We start from the raw sequence: 15892 nt of genomic DNA, 5'->3' as shown, positions 1-15892 counted from the left end.
TTGAAAAATTCTAGCAATAGTAATGTCATAGACTATAAGTGGTTGCGTGTTTTGTAAAATCCGTCTGTCTTTCCCAGCAGTTGCTACAATACATCAGACTGTATTTCTATTAACCTTGATCCAGACTAATATTGAGAAAAATCCCTCTAGCTCCCTTTTGGGTTGACGAGCTACAAGAAAGGATCCAAAATTCCCTAATTATTTATTATCTAGCCGGACCGCCACTTTTAGTGGAGTATTCATGGCTTAACGGAAAGTTGTTATTTCTTTTTAATTAAATATATTACCAATATGAATATATAATTTGAAGTAAGTACGATACAAACATATCCGCCTTGAAGGGTTCTGATACTCCTTACTATGATGCATTTAAATGAAAAAGAACCACCTCGGTTTGTAAGCAGAATTTGAGAAAAGTTATGGATTGATTTTGGTAAACATTGTAAAAAAATTATCTATATTAGCAGTGAGGATCTCATTAAATTTTGATAGGTCAAATTCAAATGAGATACATAACACATACTAGTGTCCCTTTTGTAAAGGAACTAAATAACTATTTTAAATAAAACAAGGTGAAAAAATGTTCAATATAGTATAGAAAATAAATGATACGTTATTTTTTAATGGAAATGATTTGTGGTGTGGGTTTGCACTCTATTCTTGTTAATCAACGAACATCAATACAACCCACCCATGAAAGTAGGATTAATATTTGAATATTAAGGATTTATTCAATAAACCAATTCCAAAGTTAAGTATTACATTACATGTATATATACATAAATATGACCACATTTTCAAAAACGATTGTGAGGGTGTCATAGAAAATGGAGGAGACAAAAAAAAAGAAAAAGGGAATACGATATAGGATAATGAATAGAGATCCGAGAAGAGGAGACCCTTAGAATCTGGGTACACCACCTGCGCCTCTTCCTATGAGAGGCATCGGAGGAGCTCCTCGTCCAGGAGGAGGGCCTCTCATTTGTGGAGGTGCACTGACTGCCATTCCTCCAGGAGCCATCATTTGTGGGCTGGGACCTCCAACGCCGCGAACTGGACCAGCCAATCCCTAAAAACAGAAGAAGAGAGAAGAATGAATATGGTTGAAAGGGGTGTTGAGATGGATGCAACTTACAGGAGCAGGTCCTCCGGGTCCTCCAGGTGGAATCATACCTCTCCCCGCCGCTCGTCCAATACCGGGGCCCGCGCCGGGAAGTGGAACGCGTGGCATTCCTTCTTCCGCCGGGGGAGGTCCCTCCACCGTCATGGATACAATATTTTCCCCACGAAGAAGGACGAGGCCCAAAACACGCTTCTCCTCTCGCTCTACTGGAGCTGGACAGCCCTTTGCCACGTTCTTGGGCCGCAATTTCCGAAACTCTTCGCAGTCTCCCATTATGAGGTTCATGTGTTTATCAAAGGCCTTAAAAGTACCGATAAAGGTTCGGGAGTCCTGAAGGATGATCCGCATCCGATAGTTCAGGAACTGAACCATTTTATTATTTCGTCCCACCACCATGGTTCAGATAATTGGAATAAATATCCGGGAAAATGAGAACTTGAGAAAAAAACAACTCTAGCGATGTTAATATAATAATTAATACTTTATAGTAGAGTAGAGCAGTTGATCCAAACCGCACTCGGCAACTCAAGCTTCTTTTTCTTTCTTCATTTTATATTCTCTAGCAGCTAGCTAGAAGCAGTTTCCCGGCCCATAACAAATCTAAGATTTACTGGCTAGGGAGTTCACGTCCTCTCGTGATGTCACATCAATTGTATATCTCATAACTGATAAATGATAATATATATATTGTGTACAAGTTCCAACTTATTCCTCTTTAAATGCATTAATTAATTTCAACATGGGTCATTCTTATGACCACCTATTAATTGATTCTTTCATATTTTTAGATTTATTCAAATTACATGGTTATTATTTATTTATGAGTAATATAACTCTGGTCGTTTGAACTTTGTAATGTCCACATAATCCTTTTATATTGAAATAGTCAAAAATTATATCATTAATATGTCAAGCGTCCATGGACTATTCAATTATTGAAATATCCCCATCCCAAGTACTGTAAATCCTTCATTTAGAAATATTTATCTCATTTTTTTCCCAACTTGTACAGTTTTATAATACAAGTTGCAACTTGTGCACAACATAAATATATAAAACAAAGTGTAAAGTCTATGACGTCATATTTGGCTATATACATCCTTATTGCCTTGTTTTAATTACAGTATGAATATATATAATATATACATAAATAATTAATTAAGAATGATATTTTTGAAGGAAGTTAAATAATTTGAAAACAGCATATAACTATAAAGTTTAAGAAATGGAAATTTCAATATGCTTCAGCTGGTACTTACGAAATGCTACTGGCGAACATTTAAAAGGCCTTGCACTTAATAAATCACATCATTGTACAAATTCAGTAAAGATTCAGTTTTACTTTTTCATCTCTTTGTAACGATAATAATTGAATTATAAGTTAGCTTTAATATAATTAAGCTATAAGTATTTGATAAATAAATATCATAAATAATAGCAATATATAAGTTAGACTCCAGAATATAAAAATGAAAATAAGAAAAGAGATGAGGTTTAGAGTTTTTAACTGGAAATTTGGTGTCCATATTGAATTTATATAATGTTGTGTACAAGTTGAGATTTTGTACAAGTTGTAACTTGTACAAGCAGGATGTACATTTAGCAACCAAAAAATAAGATGAATAATTTTAAATGATGGAGTTACAGAACTTGGGATGAGGATAATGCGATAATTAAATACTTCATGAATGACAAATAAATGAATGGTATAATTTTTGACTGTTTTAATATAAATTACCCTAATATAAGTATTCTGTAGCACATTATAAAGTTCAGGTGCCCACAGTTATATTACTCATAAATACGTAATAACCATAATTTTAATAGATCAAAATGAAATGATAGTATCAATGCATAGTTGGTAATTAGAATGACCAATTTTTTAATTAAATAATGCATTTTAAGGGGGAGAAGTTGCAACTTGTACAATGTAGATATACAAGTTGCAACTCATACAGTCTTACTGACATCGAAACTCATACACAACAAATATTTACATCTATAAATGTAATTTACAGAACTATTATTTGTTTTATTAAGAGTAATATCTCATATCATGGATAAAGTACATATCAAGAGTGTGGAGCCTCTCAAAGAGGGATCCTCGCGTTTTGTCGTCCCACATCGAATGATCTATGAACAAAATGGCGTGGAAAAGGTATGGGACCTTGTAGACAGTCATGATTCAGTTGGGGCAATCATTTATAATGCTACTTCCAACAAATTAGTATTTGTATCACAGTTCCGTCCCCCAGTTTACCGACGAGCTCAATTAGCAAAGGTACTATCTAAGAGATATCTCAGCAGACTATAACATTGAATTCCTCATTTAAATTAAAAATTGTTTTAACTTTTATTTGACTGTAAAACTTAAGCCTAATCAAAATGTGGGAGGAGATGAAGGAATTGTCCTTGAGATTTGTATGGGAATTGTGGATAATAAATCCTTGAGTACGGAAGAAACGATTAAAAAAGAAATTCTAGAAGAAACCGGCTTCTCGGTGTCTAATGTAGAGAAAATTGGATCCTGGGTCAACTCGGTGGGTCTTTTAGGAAACACAACTACTTTATTTTATAGCAGAGTAACCGAGAAGGACAGAGTATCCAAAGGAGGTGGGCGATCCGACGAAGGCGAAATGATTGACGTTGTCGAAATGAGTCTTTCAGAAGTTAAGGATTATATTGAATCTGCTAAAGTGACTCCTGTGCGTACGACTACAATTCTCTTATTTGGATATTATTGGTTCATGGCTAACAAATATTCCTTAGAGATGCCGCAATGATCTCCTCAGCATTTGATTTTATTATATTACATATATATATATTGTTTAATTATAGCTATTAACTATCACAATAATTATACAATGTAGAGTCTCTTATATAGAACTTTTGACTTTAAAGCAAGGTTTTGTTGAGGGTACAAAAGGGATTGTTCTTGAGCTCTGTGAAGGGATAGTCGATGATGAGTCTTTAAGTCTGGAAGAAACAATGAGAAAAGAGATCCTTGAAGAAACTGGACATGCGGTTCACGGACCCTTGGAGAAAATAGCAACTTGGTTAGATAATGTGGGACACTCTGGAACATGGAGAACTCTTTTTTATATAGAGGTTACAAATGATGATAAAATATCGAGAGGAGGAGGATGCGCAACTGAAGGAGAGCTAATAGATGTAATTGAATTAACACCCCAAGAAGTGAAAGACCGTCTAGATGATCCGGAATCGGTTGACTTAAGTGTATCTTTTGCTTACTATTGGTTTATGGCCAATAAGTTCAATAATGACAATTGATTGATATAAATGTATTTGAGAATTTTCTAGATAAAAAACAAGTATATATTTAATGAATAAATAATTAATAGGTTGAATTATGTGGTACGTCAACATAAAAATAATCTAGAACAAAATCAAGAATAGTAGAAAATCTCAATATATACTTTTTTACTTTATAATATATATACAGTCCAATATTTCATGACATATTTGAGTCCGTTATAGGCTTAGTATTCAAATTTCCGTAATGAGTTAAGGTACCCAACAGTTTTATCTATAGCTTGAACCTTCATTTAATTTATGAGACTTAATGGCCTTTCAAAGATATTCTATCAATTTCTAATTCTTTCATTTTGACAATGAATTTTTTCTAATTAAAATTTGTAGTTGTGATACTTTTAAAGGATTAGTACTTAACGATAATTCGTTGAAAAAGCTCGCTTTTATTTATTAATGAGTTACATTATATACTGATAATTATATGTATAATAAAGTTTGTGTGTCCTTAATGGGTGCCTACATCGTTGGGCTTAGGCAACTGACACTTTGCATGGCTTGTTCTTTTTAATTTGGCCAGGCTAAGACGGTTATGCCGATTTTCGGGAGAGGGGTCATATAAGGGAGGCTTATTCTATTCCTAAAACACAAAAAATGTTTTTTTGGAGCTCAATGAGACTAAATAGTGGATTGAATTATAAATATAAAAGTGACTGGCGTCTCAAAAAACAACCATACAAGGTTTGTGTTTTTTTTACAAAGTTAATTAATACTTTTTTTTTATTAAATAAGTGCAAAAAAAGTTTTTCACAATTTTCTTCCTAAATTTCGATTTGGTAATTTTTGACAAAAATAAAAGATATATTTCTCCATCCTAGGAGCGAGCAACGCGTAGTAACCCATTCCTATTTATAATATAATTGTTAGAGTCGTTCCTAGAATGAGTATTAAGGTGAATGATTTAAAAAATATATATATCATCAAATCAATATATGAAGAATAGTGCTTCAAGTTTCAACATTAAAGTAACTGGTGATTGTACGCTTGTATTTCCCACTGATCCATGCCTGAATAAAAACCAAGTTGTTAAATTAATTATTATTAAACCTTATTTCTTCAACAAATCGTTTAGTTTCCCTGATTTTGAAACTTTAATTCAAAGACTATATTATGGATTCTTAGGATTAAAATATATAATCAAATGAATATTACATTCCGTATGTATAACTTTACTTTGTGAGATCATTTTTTAAAGATTAATGATCATATTGCTAGAAACATTGTGGTGATAATAAATAAAAGAAAAAAAATATCACGAGATTTTCACACAGAAATATATATATATGTACACATAATATAAACTATACCTCTTATTTTTTGGTGGTATTTCTAACAAAGGTAATAAAAATATATTCCTTGGTAATTGTTATTGAAGCTAATATATTATTTATACATATTTATGGTTCTAAAATTAGAAACCCAAATAGTGATAGATATGTGTTCGAACCAGAGTACATCAAGTAGGAGCTAGCTGCTCTGTCACGTACAATATCAAACTTGAGCGGTATGCATCCGATAACTATTCAACGATTTTTTTTACTACCTTTTTGTAAAACAACCAAAACTTGGAATCTCATTCCCTTTTGTGGTTTTCATAGCACTGGTTCCTTAAACTTAAAAAAGAATATGTCAAAACTAACCTCTGAAGAACGTGACTCTCTTCTTAAACCTCTTTTGACTAAAAAATCGTGGAAAATGGTGGAGAATCGGGATGCTATATACAAGGAATTTCTATTTAAGGACTTTAACGAAGCCTTTGGATTCATGACACGAGTTGCACTCAAGGCAGATGCTATGAACCATCATCCCGAATGGTTTAATGTGTACAACAAGGTTCAAGTCACCCTTTCCACTCATGATGTTGGGGGATTGAGTGAGAGAGATGTCAAATTGGCAAGTTTTATGGAGAGCCTCTAAGACAAACATAATATTATATTATCTAATCAGTTTTATTTATATTTATTGAATAGTTGGTTTTATTTATAGAGATGATAAAATATAAAAACAAATTATGTTATAAAAATCCAATGAGATCCATTTATTTTTTTGAGACTCAAAAACGCAAAAGGTAATAAATTTATGTAATTTTGTAGAAATCACGAAATTAGTAAAAAAAACTAAAATCGGGGATTATTTTCCAATATATGTAAAACGTATATCTAAAATGTTAAAAAATGAACATTGAAAGGTATTGTTTTAATTAAATTTAATAATACGAAACGGAAATAAAATGGGCACTCGGTAGAGCTATCGTCATTTAAAAAAAAAAAAAAAAAAAAAATTCTATATAAAACGTCTTCATTTAACCTGAATAATGACACCAATTTGAGTTCTGTAACTCAATATGTTTCAAAGTTATGGTCAATTATGCATTTTTAATTAACGTATTATGTTAGATTGACTTCTTACTGTGAGCATATATAATCTACCAAGTTTTATCAGAATCGATCTTTAGCTTTTGCAGTAATCCTGGTGACTAAAAAAAGTAACTGAGGCATAAATTTAAAAATTCGTGTGGAGATCAAAATAAAATAAGGTGAGTAAAGCCTATAAATAATCCACGACAAAAACTTAGAATTTAAACATATTTTTGTGTCCGAAATTTAGCATTTCTGCTCGAAATTAAAATCTAGTTCTAATAGACATCTTATCAGTTTAACACATCTTATAACCAGATGAAATGGGTCACCATATCAAATACATTTTTTTAAATCAGTAGTTAATTCATAGAACACATTTTGTTTCTTCAGGAAGTTAGACAAATTATTAGCCACTGCACAAAAGGCACTACAGTTACATTATGACAACTAACTACTCGTTTTCCAATAGGTCCGAAATATTATTTAGGACCCAATGTGACACCACTTAAGCTCAAGAATAGATGACCAAGGTGTAACTCATTGTCATGATTCATATTCATTTCTTTAATCTAATAAAAAAATTCTCTGTTGGATGGGAAGTTTCTTAGATGTTATAAGGATTCAAATAAAGTGCATTCACAAACAGCAACGTTAAAAAATTCTCGAATGATAATTAATGGAGGAAAAGGATTAACGATGACTTTCTTATATCAGGATTTGACTATATTACAGTAAAATATTGTTCTATATAAAAAGTTTAAATTCCAAGTTTTGATCATGGATTATAAGCTCCTACCTCTTGCGTTTGTGTAGCTGAAAAAAAAACCCATGGAAGGACACCCTAATGCCATTTTATAACGTACCTATTTAATATTTTTGTAGTGTTTTTTCCCTTGTAACATATAACAATAAATATTCTTATTATGACGACGGTTAATTGTACAGAACGAAAGATGTGATAACATATTTGGTATTTAGTGGATTGATGTCTTCCTCGACTTTTAAAGTACAATTATATTGATATCAATAACATTAGGGGGTTTATATTTAATTATATTATAAAAAATGGAAGGAAATAAAAATATAGAACGACAAAACTTGGGGGATAATTAATTGATAGAAATTCATAGAAGAATTGAACATGTTTTTTTATTACAAGATTCTCATACAAAAAAACCAATTTGCGATAAACAGACAGACAAAGAAATTAATTTCTTCATTAGATATGCGTAAAATTGATTATAATAATGCGTCATTATTGAAAAATAATAGTAAATTGGAGTGTCTACAATAATATTAAGAAAGAGAGATAAATGATTTCAGATTGAATAGTAAGTCAGGGGGGGGGGGAAGAGATGTTTTCATGAAAGGAAGTCAATTTTTTTTTCTTGAAACAAACAAAATCAAGCATTTCATAAATTCATTCTTAGGTACTAATAACAACATTATTATTTATAATAATTAATATCATTGGCGGTAAAATGTTATGCTATGTTGAGTAAAATGTTTTTCGTTCACGGGTCTCTTTTTGTTGTTTTTGCTTGTTTTCATATCGACTATGGAAACGATGTAGATGGGAAAGGTGGAGCATGTTTTTAGGGGTGAGAGACAGAGAGAGGGGCACCTTTTCTTTGGCACTAATTAGAAGTAGCCTCTTTAATAGAACATAACATGCATATTTAATTATGTGTGGATATATCTATATATGAATGTATATATAAGTTATAAAAAAACAAAACAATGATGGATAACAGGTTGATGCCGTGAAATAAATGTCAATGATCATAATTGTCCTTATCCTTTTGCTGTGAGCACTATGATTAGTACAAAGAGACACAGGAGTCCGGTATCGGAGTTCTCTTCTTTTTATCATCATCATCTCATGTAGGTACAACTAAATCAAGGTAAATGATTTAGCGTTTCTTTTAAATCTTATTCCTCATTCCGTCTCTCTCAAGGTTTAAATTTAACGAGAGGAACCTCCTTAGTTTGAAAACAAGTATCACATACCCATTCAGCATAAATTTCTTTTGTAAGGTATAGAAAGGCCCTTTCTGTAAGTCCTGTGCACACCCGATGAAACCAGTAGTTACAACCGGACTCACATAAAATGGCTTGATCGTTGTCATGTACCTCCTTTCGACAGATACCGCAGGGATAGATAGGAGGAGCATTAGGATTCTGAGGATTAAAGACCATGGGTTGTCCTGGTGGATAAAGAATATCATTAGACATGGAAAGGGGACTGGGTGATGAGTTGGGAACGCCGTGCGAAGGGGGACCTCCATGAGATGGAGGCCCAGGGGGAGGACCTCCACCCATACCAGGATTTGAGGAAGGACCCATAGGAATGTTAACTCCTGGGTGAGAGGACGGTCCCATTGGTACGTTGTGATTACTGCTGTTACTTGGAGGATTACTGTTACTGTTGCTATTGAGGCCATTTGGTCCATTATTACTCGAGTTATTTCCGTTTGGACCGCTGTTACAAACTGGGTTACCTCCACTATGTGGGCCTAGATTGACTCCTATGGGACCGTTGTTTCCACCGCCGCTACTGGGACCAAGAGGTGTATGAGGGCCACTTCCGTGATGAGATCCATGAGGACTGCCTGATCCTGGACCAGTACTTATAGTCATACCGGGAGTACTAGATGGAGGCATTGGTGAGTGCATACTATGACCCATAGGACTATGCATTGGTCCATTTGGACCCATGGGACTATGCATTGGACCACTAGCACCCATAGGACTATGCATAGGACCGCTAACACCCATGGGACTATGCATTGGACCGCTAACACCCATGGGACTATGCATTTGACCACTTGATCCCATAGGACCTGATATACTCATAGGTGGACCCATAGGACCATTAGGACCCATTGGACCGTTCATCATCATTCCATTTCCAGGACCGTTAGGACCCATGTTAGAATTCATATTTCCTTGACCCATTCCTCCAGGCCCCATTCCTCCTTGACTTCCAGGACCAATACCGATTCCTCCAGGTCCCATTGGACCTGATCCTCCAGGACCCATATTTCCATGATTAATCCCACCCTGATTCATACCACCAGGGCCCATGCCTCCGGGACCTCCTGGCCCCATGCCTCCGGGACCTCCTGGCCCCATGCCACCGGGGCCTCCAGGTCCCATACCGCCGAGTCCTCCATGTCCCATCCCTCCATGTCCCATACCACCAGGACCTCCATGTCCCATTCCTCCTGGACCTCCAGGTCCCATACCACCATGACCCATACCTCCTGGACCCATTCCACCAGGTCCTCCTGGTCCCATTCCTCCAGGTCCTCCTGGTCCCATACCACCAGGTCCTCCTGGTCCCATACCTCCAGGTCCTCCTGGACCCATACCACCAGGTCCTCCCGGCCCCATTCCGCCTGGACCTCCCGGCCCCATGCCTCCGTGTCCCATTCCGCCTGGACCTCCAGGTCCCATTCCACTAGGTCCCCCAGGCCCCATTCCTCCTGGACCACCAGGTCCCATACCTCCAGGACCCATACTCCCTGGTCCCATTCCTCCAGGACCCATAGGCCCATTGTGCATCATAGGCCCATTAGGGCCATTCATAGACATAGGCCCATTGGGACCCATCATAATTCCATCTGGTCCCATCATTCCTCCAGGTCCCATGGGCCCCCCTGGACCTCCCATCATTCCTCCTACGAAAGAGAATACATGAGATTGGGAAGACGGACTCAGATATCTTTCCTTACCTCCCATCATACCCCCAGGTCCCATCATTCCAGGAGCCATCATTGGGCCTCGTGGACCCATCATCATACCAGGTCCCATTCCACCGGGACCCATATTGGAATTCATGGGATTGTTCATGTTTCCTCCGGGGCCGCCCATTCCGGGAGGAATGTCATCAAAGGGATTGTTGGCGAACATCGTATCGCCCATCATGTGGGGAGGGGGGCCCATGTCAGAGGACATCGAGTGGCTGCTCACAGGGGTTGAGGTATTCGTACTCGTTCGACGCTTCTTCTTGGGATTCCCTCCTCCGGACTGGGAACCTCCGCTACCGCTCGGCACGCGAAAATTGCCCATTTTAGACATAGCTTCAACACTCTTCGAGTCCTTTCTTTACTCTCTTCCGGGTCGCGGGATCAAAGAATGTGGATGAGTGATTCAATCTGCAAATGGAGGAGGATTCACATAAATCCTTGACCAATGACGGAGAGTCAAGCACAAGTCAATTTCTCTCACCTTTTAATAATAAACGTTTCACTTCAATCCCTCATCAAATTCCGTGCAATGATCGCCTTCATTTATGGGAAATTTACTCCAAATATCAGATCCGTCTTGAACTTGAAGCCCGGCTAACTTCTTGTTATATTTATTATTGTTATTGTGAGTACGACAAATAGAACGGGGGACTCCAGCTACACTTACGTTTGTTGGATCCTCTCTTTTCTTTCTTTCCTTCTTAGTATCTACTATCTAGCTAGCAGTAGTAGTAGTACTCATTCTTCTCTTCTTCTTCTTTTCTTTCTCTCTCTCTCTCTCAGCTTATTACTCTTCTTCTTCTTTTACCTTCATACTCTGCTGCTGCATGCTGCTACAGCATACCTTCGACATCAACACAATATAATATAATAGTAAATAATAATAATAAAAAAAAGGAAAAATAAAGCACAGACAACTCAACCAAACGGTCTTGTGCTTCCTTCACAATACTTGTACAACATTTCTACCCATTTAAATGTACTTTTGTACAAAAATCCCTTCATACCTTCCATCCTATATTTTTTGATATGATACAATTAAAAAACAAGGAAAAGCACGCCCGCTCTCATCAAAATGGCGTCTTATTATGAATAGTGATGAAATGAGCTTGACTTTCATCTTGATTTTGTTTAAGGTAAATTAGGTCTAGCTGCCCATTTTATTTATTTTGGAGGAGGGGGGGGGGGGTCCGGAATAACGAAGAATTAGGAAGTTTTTAACGTAAGACGAGGATGGGGTGATATGTTTTTTGAAATGTTTTACCTATTTTTACCTCTCTCTATAAATTATAATCATTCATTTGTCATATTTTCCCACCCGATTCATTACTATTATTTATGATTTGACAAATTATAGAGATATAAAATATGTCATATCACTCATAAAATGCACTTAGAGATTGAATTGTCAACCATTTTCTACTCTTCTTGTTTTTCTTGCTAGTTAAACTATCAGGACTCTTACTAATTAATATTAACCATATTATAATTGTCAATTTGAGGATTAAAAAATTATCACCACAACTAACTGATAGTGATATCAAAGGAATTTTACCTTTTAGTGTATGACGCAACCTTTCCTATGAAAAGAAATAGGGGGAAAAGCCCAAAATCTGTTCGTAATAGTAAACCAATTATTCCCTCTATTAAATTATTATTCAAGCCAAGATACTTAGAGACATTTTTTTTTTTTGAGAAGTAGTCCTTGGTGAACAAATAGATTTTTTAATTGTAGATTCAACATTTTTTTCCTTCATTGGTTCATCAGTTAACTCTATGATTGTCTACGGTTCTTCCATGAATTCTAGCTTTGGATAAGATTCCATTCTCTTTGATGTTTTGATTCTTCCATAGTGGGCGATTTGGTATTGGAATATATCACAGAGCCTTGAGCAGATTCTAATCGATCACTTTTAATAGATCTTCTAAAAAAATTACATGATCATCAGGTTTTAGCCTCCTTTTTAATGATTCTTGACAAGTCAATTGCTCTTTTAAACTTGAATATGTTAAATTATCATCATTAAAACGTTTGCCATAAATTTTTGATGTCTTTGATTAAAGCAACTTTTTTAATTCGCACAAATCAATCCAAGTCTGTCTAAAGTGATGATTGGATGGGAATAAATTGTAGGAACTATCAATTTGATTTAGACAACTACGGAGGGTACAATATCTTATCAATTATTTAAGTCTTTCTGTAAATGGATAAGATTTAGAATCATAAATTGGAACTTCAGGATATCTTTTGATAAGTTTGAGGAATTCTCATATTTATGCATATTTTATATATGTGACCTCACAGAATTGGGCGACAAATCCTCAGAGTTATACTCTGTCTTTTATGAGCAGACACTAATGTTTAATCAGGTTTTGAATATAATTGAATCTATTTCGGAAAGGATGTTCGCTACTCAGGAGGAATTAAATAATAATGACAATTGCTTCGGAAAAGAAAATTCATTCTTCATATTACTAATTCAAAAAAAAAAAAAAAATGGGCTTGCTAAATAATTCTCAAGATTTACAAAAGTATTTATATATTTATTATAGGTATATTTTTAAGTTATCCATCATTTCACAGGGAAAAATTTATATAACTTTTTTATTAAGTATGTTAAACGATTAAAAAAAAAAAATAGATTTAAAGGTAATAATTAATGTTATTTGATGGTACCCTTTCTCTTTTTTTTCGTAATGTCAATATTTCCTTCTCTTTTTTTTGACAGCGTCAAAGTAATTGGGATTTTTTGAAAGAAACAATAAATTCCTTTTTCCCGCTTCTTTCAGTCTATCGTATGTTTTTTCAGGATACAATATCGCATCGATGGTTAATGTTAGCTTCATGAAATTTTGTCAAATTATAGTTGAAACATTTGTGTTTGTGTACAAATTTCAAAAATAAAATACTTTCAAAGCTGTTGAGAAATAAATATTAAATATTATTTCAATCTTGAAACTGATATAAACAATTTCTCTTTTTGTCAACAGGGGAAAAAATATTTTGAAGCACCTTCTATATTGTTAAAATACCTATTTTTGTTAAAAATAATTAGGTCTTTATTCTATTAATGATCATGTTGGCTAATTAAATCTATTTCAAAATTTTATATAACCATAAAATTATATCTTTTGGGAAAACGTGACTGTGAGAAGATTCAAGGGACCAAAGTTACGAGGATACTCACGAACCTTATTCAATTTAAGAATCAATAATTATTTTTTCAAAATAATCTCCCAAATCCATCATTAATATTTTGAAAAACAAATAAAAATATTTTATTTAAATTAGTGCGAAAACGCTATCTTAAAGATAGCCAATGAAAAATTAAAAAGATTTTTATTGATTATTTAGCTTATTTATATTAAAATTCTAAGCTAAAACGATCTACTATAATTATATGATAGGTAAATTTCTATTGTAAAACCTCCTTGTATACGACGTTTTTTGCTGTTTTCTGTTCATTTGACGCAAATATAATCAAACGTGTCCCCCCTTTTGACAATCTTGAAAATGCAACATGTAATTGACCATGTGAAAATACTAATTTTGGTAAATATAAAGCAATTTTTTCAAATGTTTGACCTTGGGATTTATTTATTGTCATTGCCATTGCTAACTTGCCATGTTCCTTTTTCAACCATAATAAAGATTGAAGATGCATACTAATATTAACTCGCTAATCCCCTTCTTCCTTCATTTACCTAATTCCTTTTTTTAAAATTCATATTTACTATACGTTCTCCCTTTTTCCGTTAGTAAAATAATTCATTTTTTGGATTTTGGATTTTTAGAGCATTTTCGAATCGACAAACCATACCTTAAAAAAAACTATGAGACAAGAGGAATCGATCTTAGTTTATTAAAAAAATCAACTTATTAGCGAAAAAACAAACTTGACCTCCAGAGCTTAGGAATCTGATATGATCATAATGAAACAAAGCCCTATGTACGTAACTCCGAATTCTGAACAACTTTTATTACTGTCTACTTACGTGTATATGTCTCTGTTTTTGAAATAAATGCTTTTTTATCATTGTGTTTCTAAGCAGGACGTACATTACACACACACACATAAATTTTTTTAATACTAAATATGTAGGATAAACACTTAAAGTCAAAGAAATGGAATTATTTGAAGCGCCATCTATGTTTTAACATAACTACTACAATTCCAATGTTTGGCCAACTATTTCTTCTTCTTTAACAACTTCAACTACTTATTCACATTAACACGCTATGTATTTTATCTCTATGCATGCAACACATGCTGGGGGTCTACGGCTAGGTGGATGGGACAAGATATGTGTAAGTGGAATGGGGGGATATGCGGGTATTTAACTTCATATAATGATACTATTTTGCTGATGTTCAACAATTCATTTATGGAATTGGTCTAGAAATAATTTTAAATGAGACCTATCCAGACTAAATCTTCCATTCGGACTGATCTCACGGCGTCACCTCACCAAAACAAAAATACTTGATACGACATGGCTATTTTATAATTTATTATTCTTTTTGATTAATTCACAAATTAATAAGTTGTTCTATAGTTATGCTCCATTTTCAAAAGGACAGTTATACAATTTTTTGTTGATCTCCCATCGTTTATGTAGTATATATCTATATTGGGCATTTATTATTTATATTTTGGCTGTCATACACAAGCATAAATGAATACTTCAAGTTTAATATGAGCACACGACTAGTGATTACTTCATACTTGAAGTATCTAACCAAGCAATATTATTATACTCTATTGAATGAAATACTATGTAGAATTTAATAAGGTGTAATTCATTTTAAAAACGATGAAGAACTAATATGAGAGCGATGGTGTTTCTAAAAGGACATAAGTACTATTTCTTCTGGATCCCTCGTCGTTAGTGTTGTATCGGTCTAAAAAGCTAAAAATACTGCTTTATGGAAGCTATAACAGCTGAAATTACTTAGTTAATACTAAAGGACTCTAGCCAAAGAATGGACACTCAAGGCAAGGAAGGTAGGGTTAAGCAGTTCTCAATTCTGATTGGCTTAAAATTAGAAGCTGCTACATGTTCCTCCAGCTAGGCACGCAGCCAGTCGGGAATGGGAGTGAAGGAGTCAGTCTTCACCTAGTGAAGGGAGATGAATAAGGACGACTACCTTAGGAACATATTCTTCCCTATGTTTTAGATTGAATTGTTTTAAAAGTCCTTTAGTTACTACTAACTACGTCATTTGAGTTGCTCAAGTTTCTTGATAAATCATAATTCATAAGCTCCATGAAAGAGACAAGAGGCTTGAAGTTAAAAGTAGGAAGTGTGTGACTAGAACGTATTAT

The 15892-nt window shown here is 34.4% G+C and overlaps 3 protein-coding genes across 6 annotated transcripts; 1 reads left to right on the top strand and 2 right to left on the bottom strand.

The window, feature by feature from the left end:
* Nucleotides 1-711: 711 nt before the first annotated feature.
* SmB (small ribonucleoprotein particle protein SmB) lies at nucleotides 712-1663 on the bottom strand. Its single transcript, XM_040719167.2, has 2 exons — nucleotides 1136-1663; nucleotides 712-1069 (listed from the first exon to the last, which is right to left on the bottom strand). The coding sequence occupies exons 1-2, from the start codon at nucleotides 1517-1519 to the stop codon at nucleotides 902-904; spliced, it is 552 nt and encodes a 183-aa protein (XP_040575101.1). The 5' UTR covers nucleotides 1520-1663; the 3' UTR covers nucleotides 712-901.
* Nucleotides 1664-3073: 1410 nt separating this feature from the next.
* On the top strand, nucleotides 3074-6481 carry LOC121124054 (uridine diphosphate glucose pyrophosphatase NUDT14). 2 transcript variants are annotated; one of them, XM_040719165.2, is made up of 2 exons: nucleotides 3074-3404; nucleotides 4025-6481. In XM_040719165.2, exons 1-2 carry the CDS (start codon nucleotides 3180-3182, stop codon nucleotides 4412-4414), a joined length of 615 nt encoding a protein of 204 aa, XP_040575099.1. In that variant the 5' UTR covers nucleotides 3074-3179; the 3' UTR covers nucleotides 4415-6481. The 2 variants fall into 2 exon arrangements, with proteins under 2 accessions (XP_040575099.1, XP_040575098.1); XM_040719164.2 differs by lacking the exon at nucleotides 4025-6481 and adding an exon at nucleotides 3499-4002 and having other exon boundaries at nucleotides 3080-3404.
* Nucleotides 6482-7948: 1467 nt separating this feature from the next.
* Nucleotides 7949-14653, bottom strand: LOC121123946 (uncharacterized). Of its 3 annotated transcripts, XM_071891183.1 has the most exons (4): nucleotides 14562-14653; nucleotides 11047-11409; nucleotides 10551-10973; nucleotides 7949-10496 (listed from the first exon to the last, which is right to left on the bottom strand). In XM_071891183.1, the coding sequence occupies exons 3-4, from the start codon at nucleotides 10894-10896 to the stop codon at nucleotides 8767-8769; spliced, it is 2076 nt and encodes a 691-aa protein (XP_071747284.1). In that variant the 5' UTR covers nucleotides 10897-10973; nucleotides 11047-11409; nucleotides 14562-14653; the 3' UTR covers nucleotides 7949-8766. The 3 variants fall into 3 exon arrangements, with proteins under 3 accessions (XP_071747284.1, XP_040574955.1, XP_040574954.1); XM_040719021.2 differs by lacking the exon at nucleotides 14562-14653 and having other exon boundaries at nucleotides 11047-11538; XM_040719020.2 differs by lacking the exon at nucleotides 14562-14653 and having other exon boundaries at nucleotides 7949-10973; nucleotides 11047-11419.
* Between the last annotated feature and the right edge of the window lie 1239 nt (nucleotides 14654-15892).

This window comes from Lepeophtheirus salmonis, chromosome 9 (genome assembly GCF_016086655.4).
Source record: "Lepeophtheirus salmonis chromosome 9, UVic_Lsal_1.4, whole genome shotgun sequence".
Classification (NCBI taxonomy): domain Eukaryota; kingdom Metazoa; phylum Arthropoda; class Copepoda; order Siphonostomatoida; family Caligidae; genus Lepeophtheirus; species Lepeophtheirus salmonis.
This window is presented reverse-complemented; position numbering and strand designations above follow the sequence as displayed.

Excerpts from the sequence above, each read along its gene's own strand:
- LOC121124054 (XM_040719164.2), top strand. The coding sequence starts at position 3,180 with ATGGATAAAGTACATATCAAGAGTGTGGAGCCTCTCAAAGAGGGATCC. Across the intron at positions 3,405-3,498 it reads GACGAGCTCAATTAGCAAAG|CCTAATCAAAATGTGGGAGG; the intron begins GTACTATCTAAG and ends GTAAAACTTAAG.
- SmB (XM_040719167.2), bottom strand. The coding sequence starts at position 1,519 with ATGGTGGTGGGACGAAATAATAAAATGGTTCAGTTCCTGAACTATCGG. Across the intron at positions 1,070-1,135 it reads GACCCGGAGGACCTGCTCCT|GGATTGGCTGGTCCAGTTCG; the intron begins GTAAGTTGCATC and ends TTCTGTTTTTAG.
- LOC121123946 (XM_040719020.2), bottom strand. The coding sequence starts at position 10,896 with ATGTCTAAAATGGGCAATTTTCGCGTGCCGAGCGGTAGCGGAGGTTCC.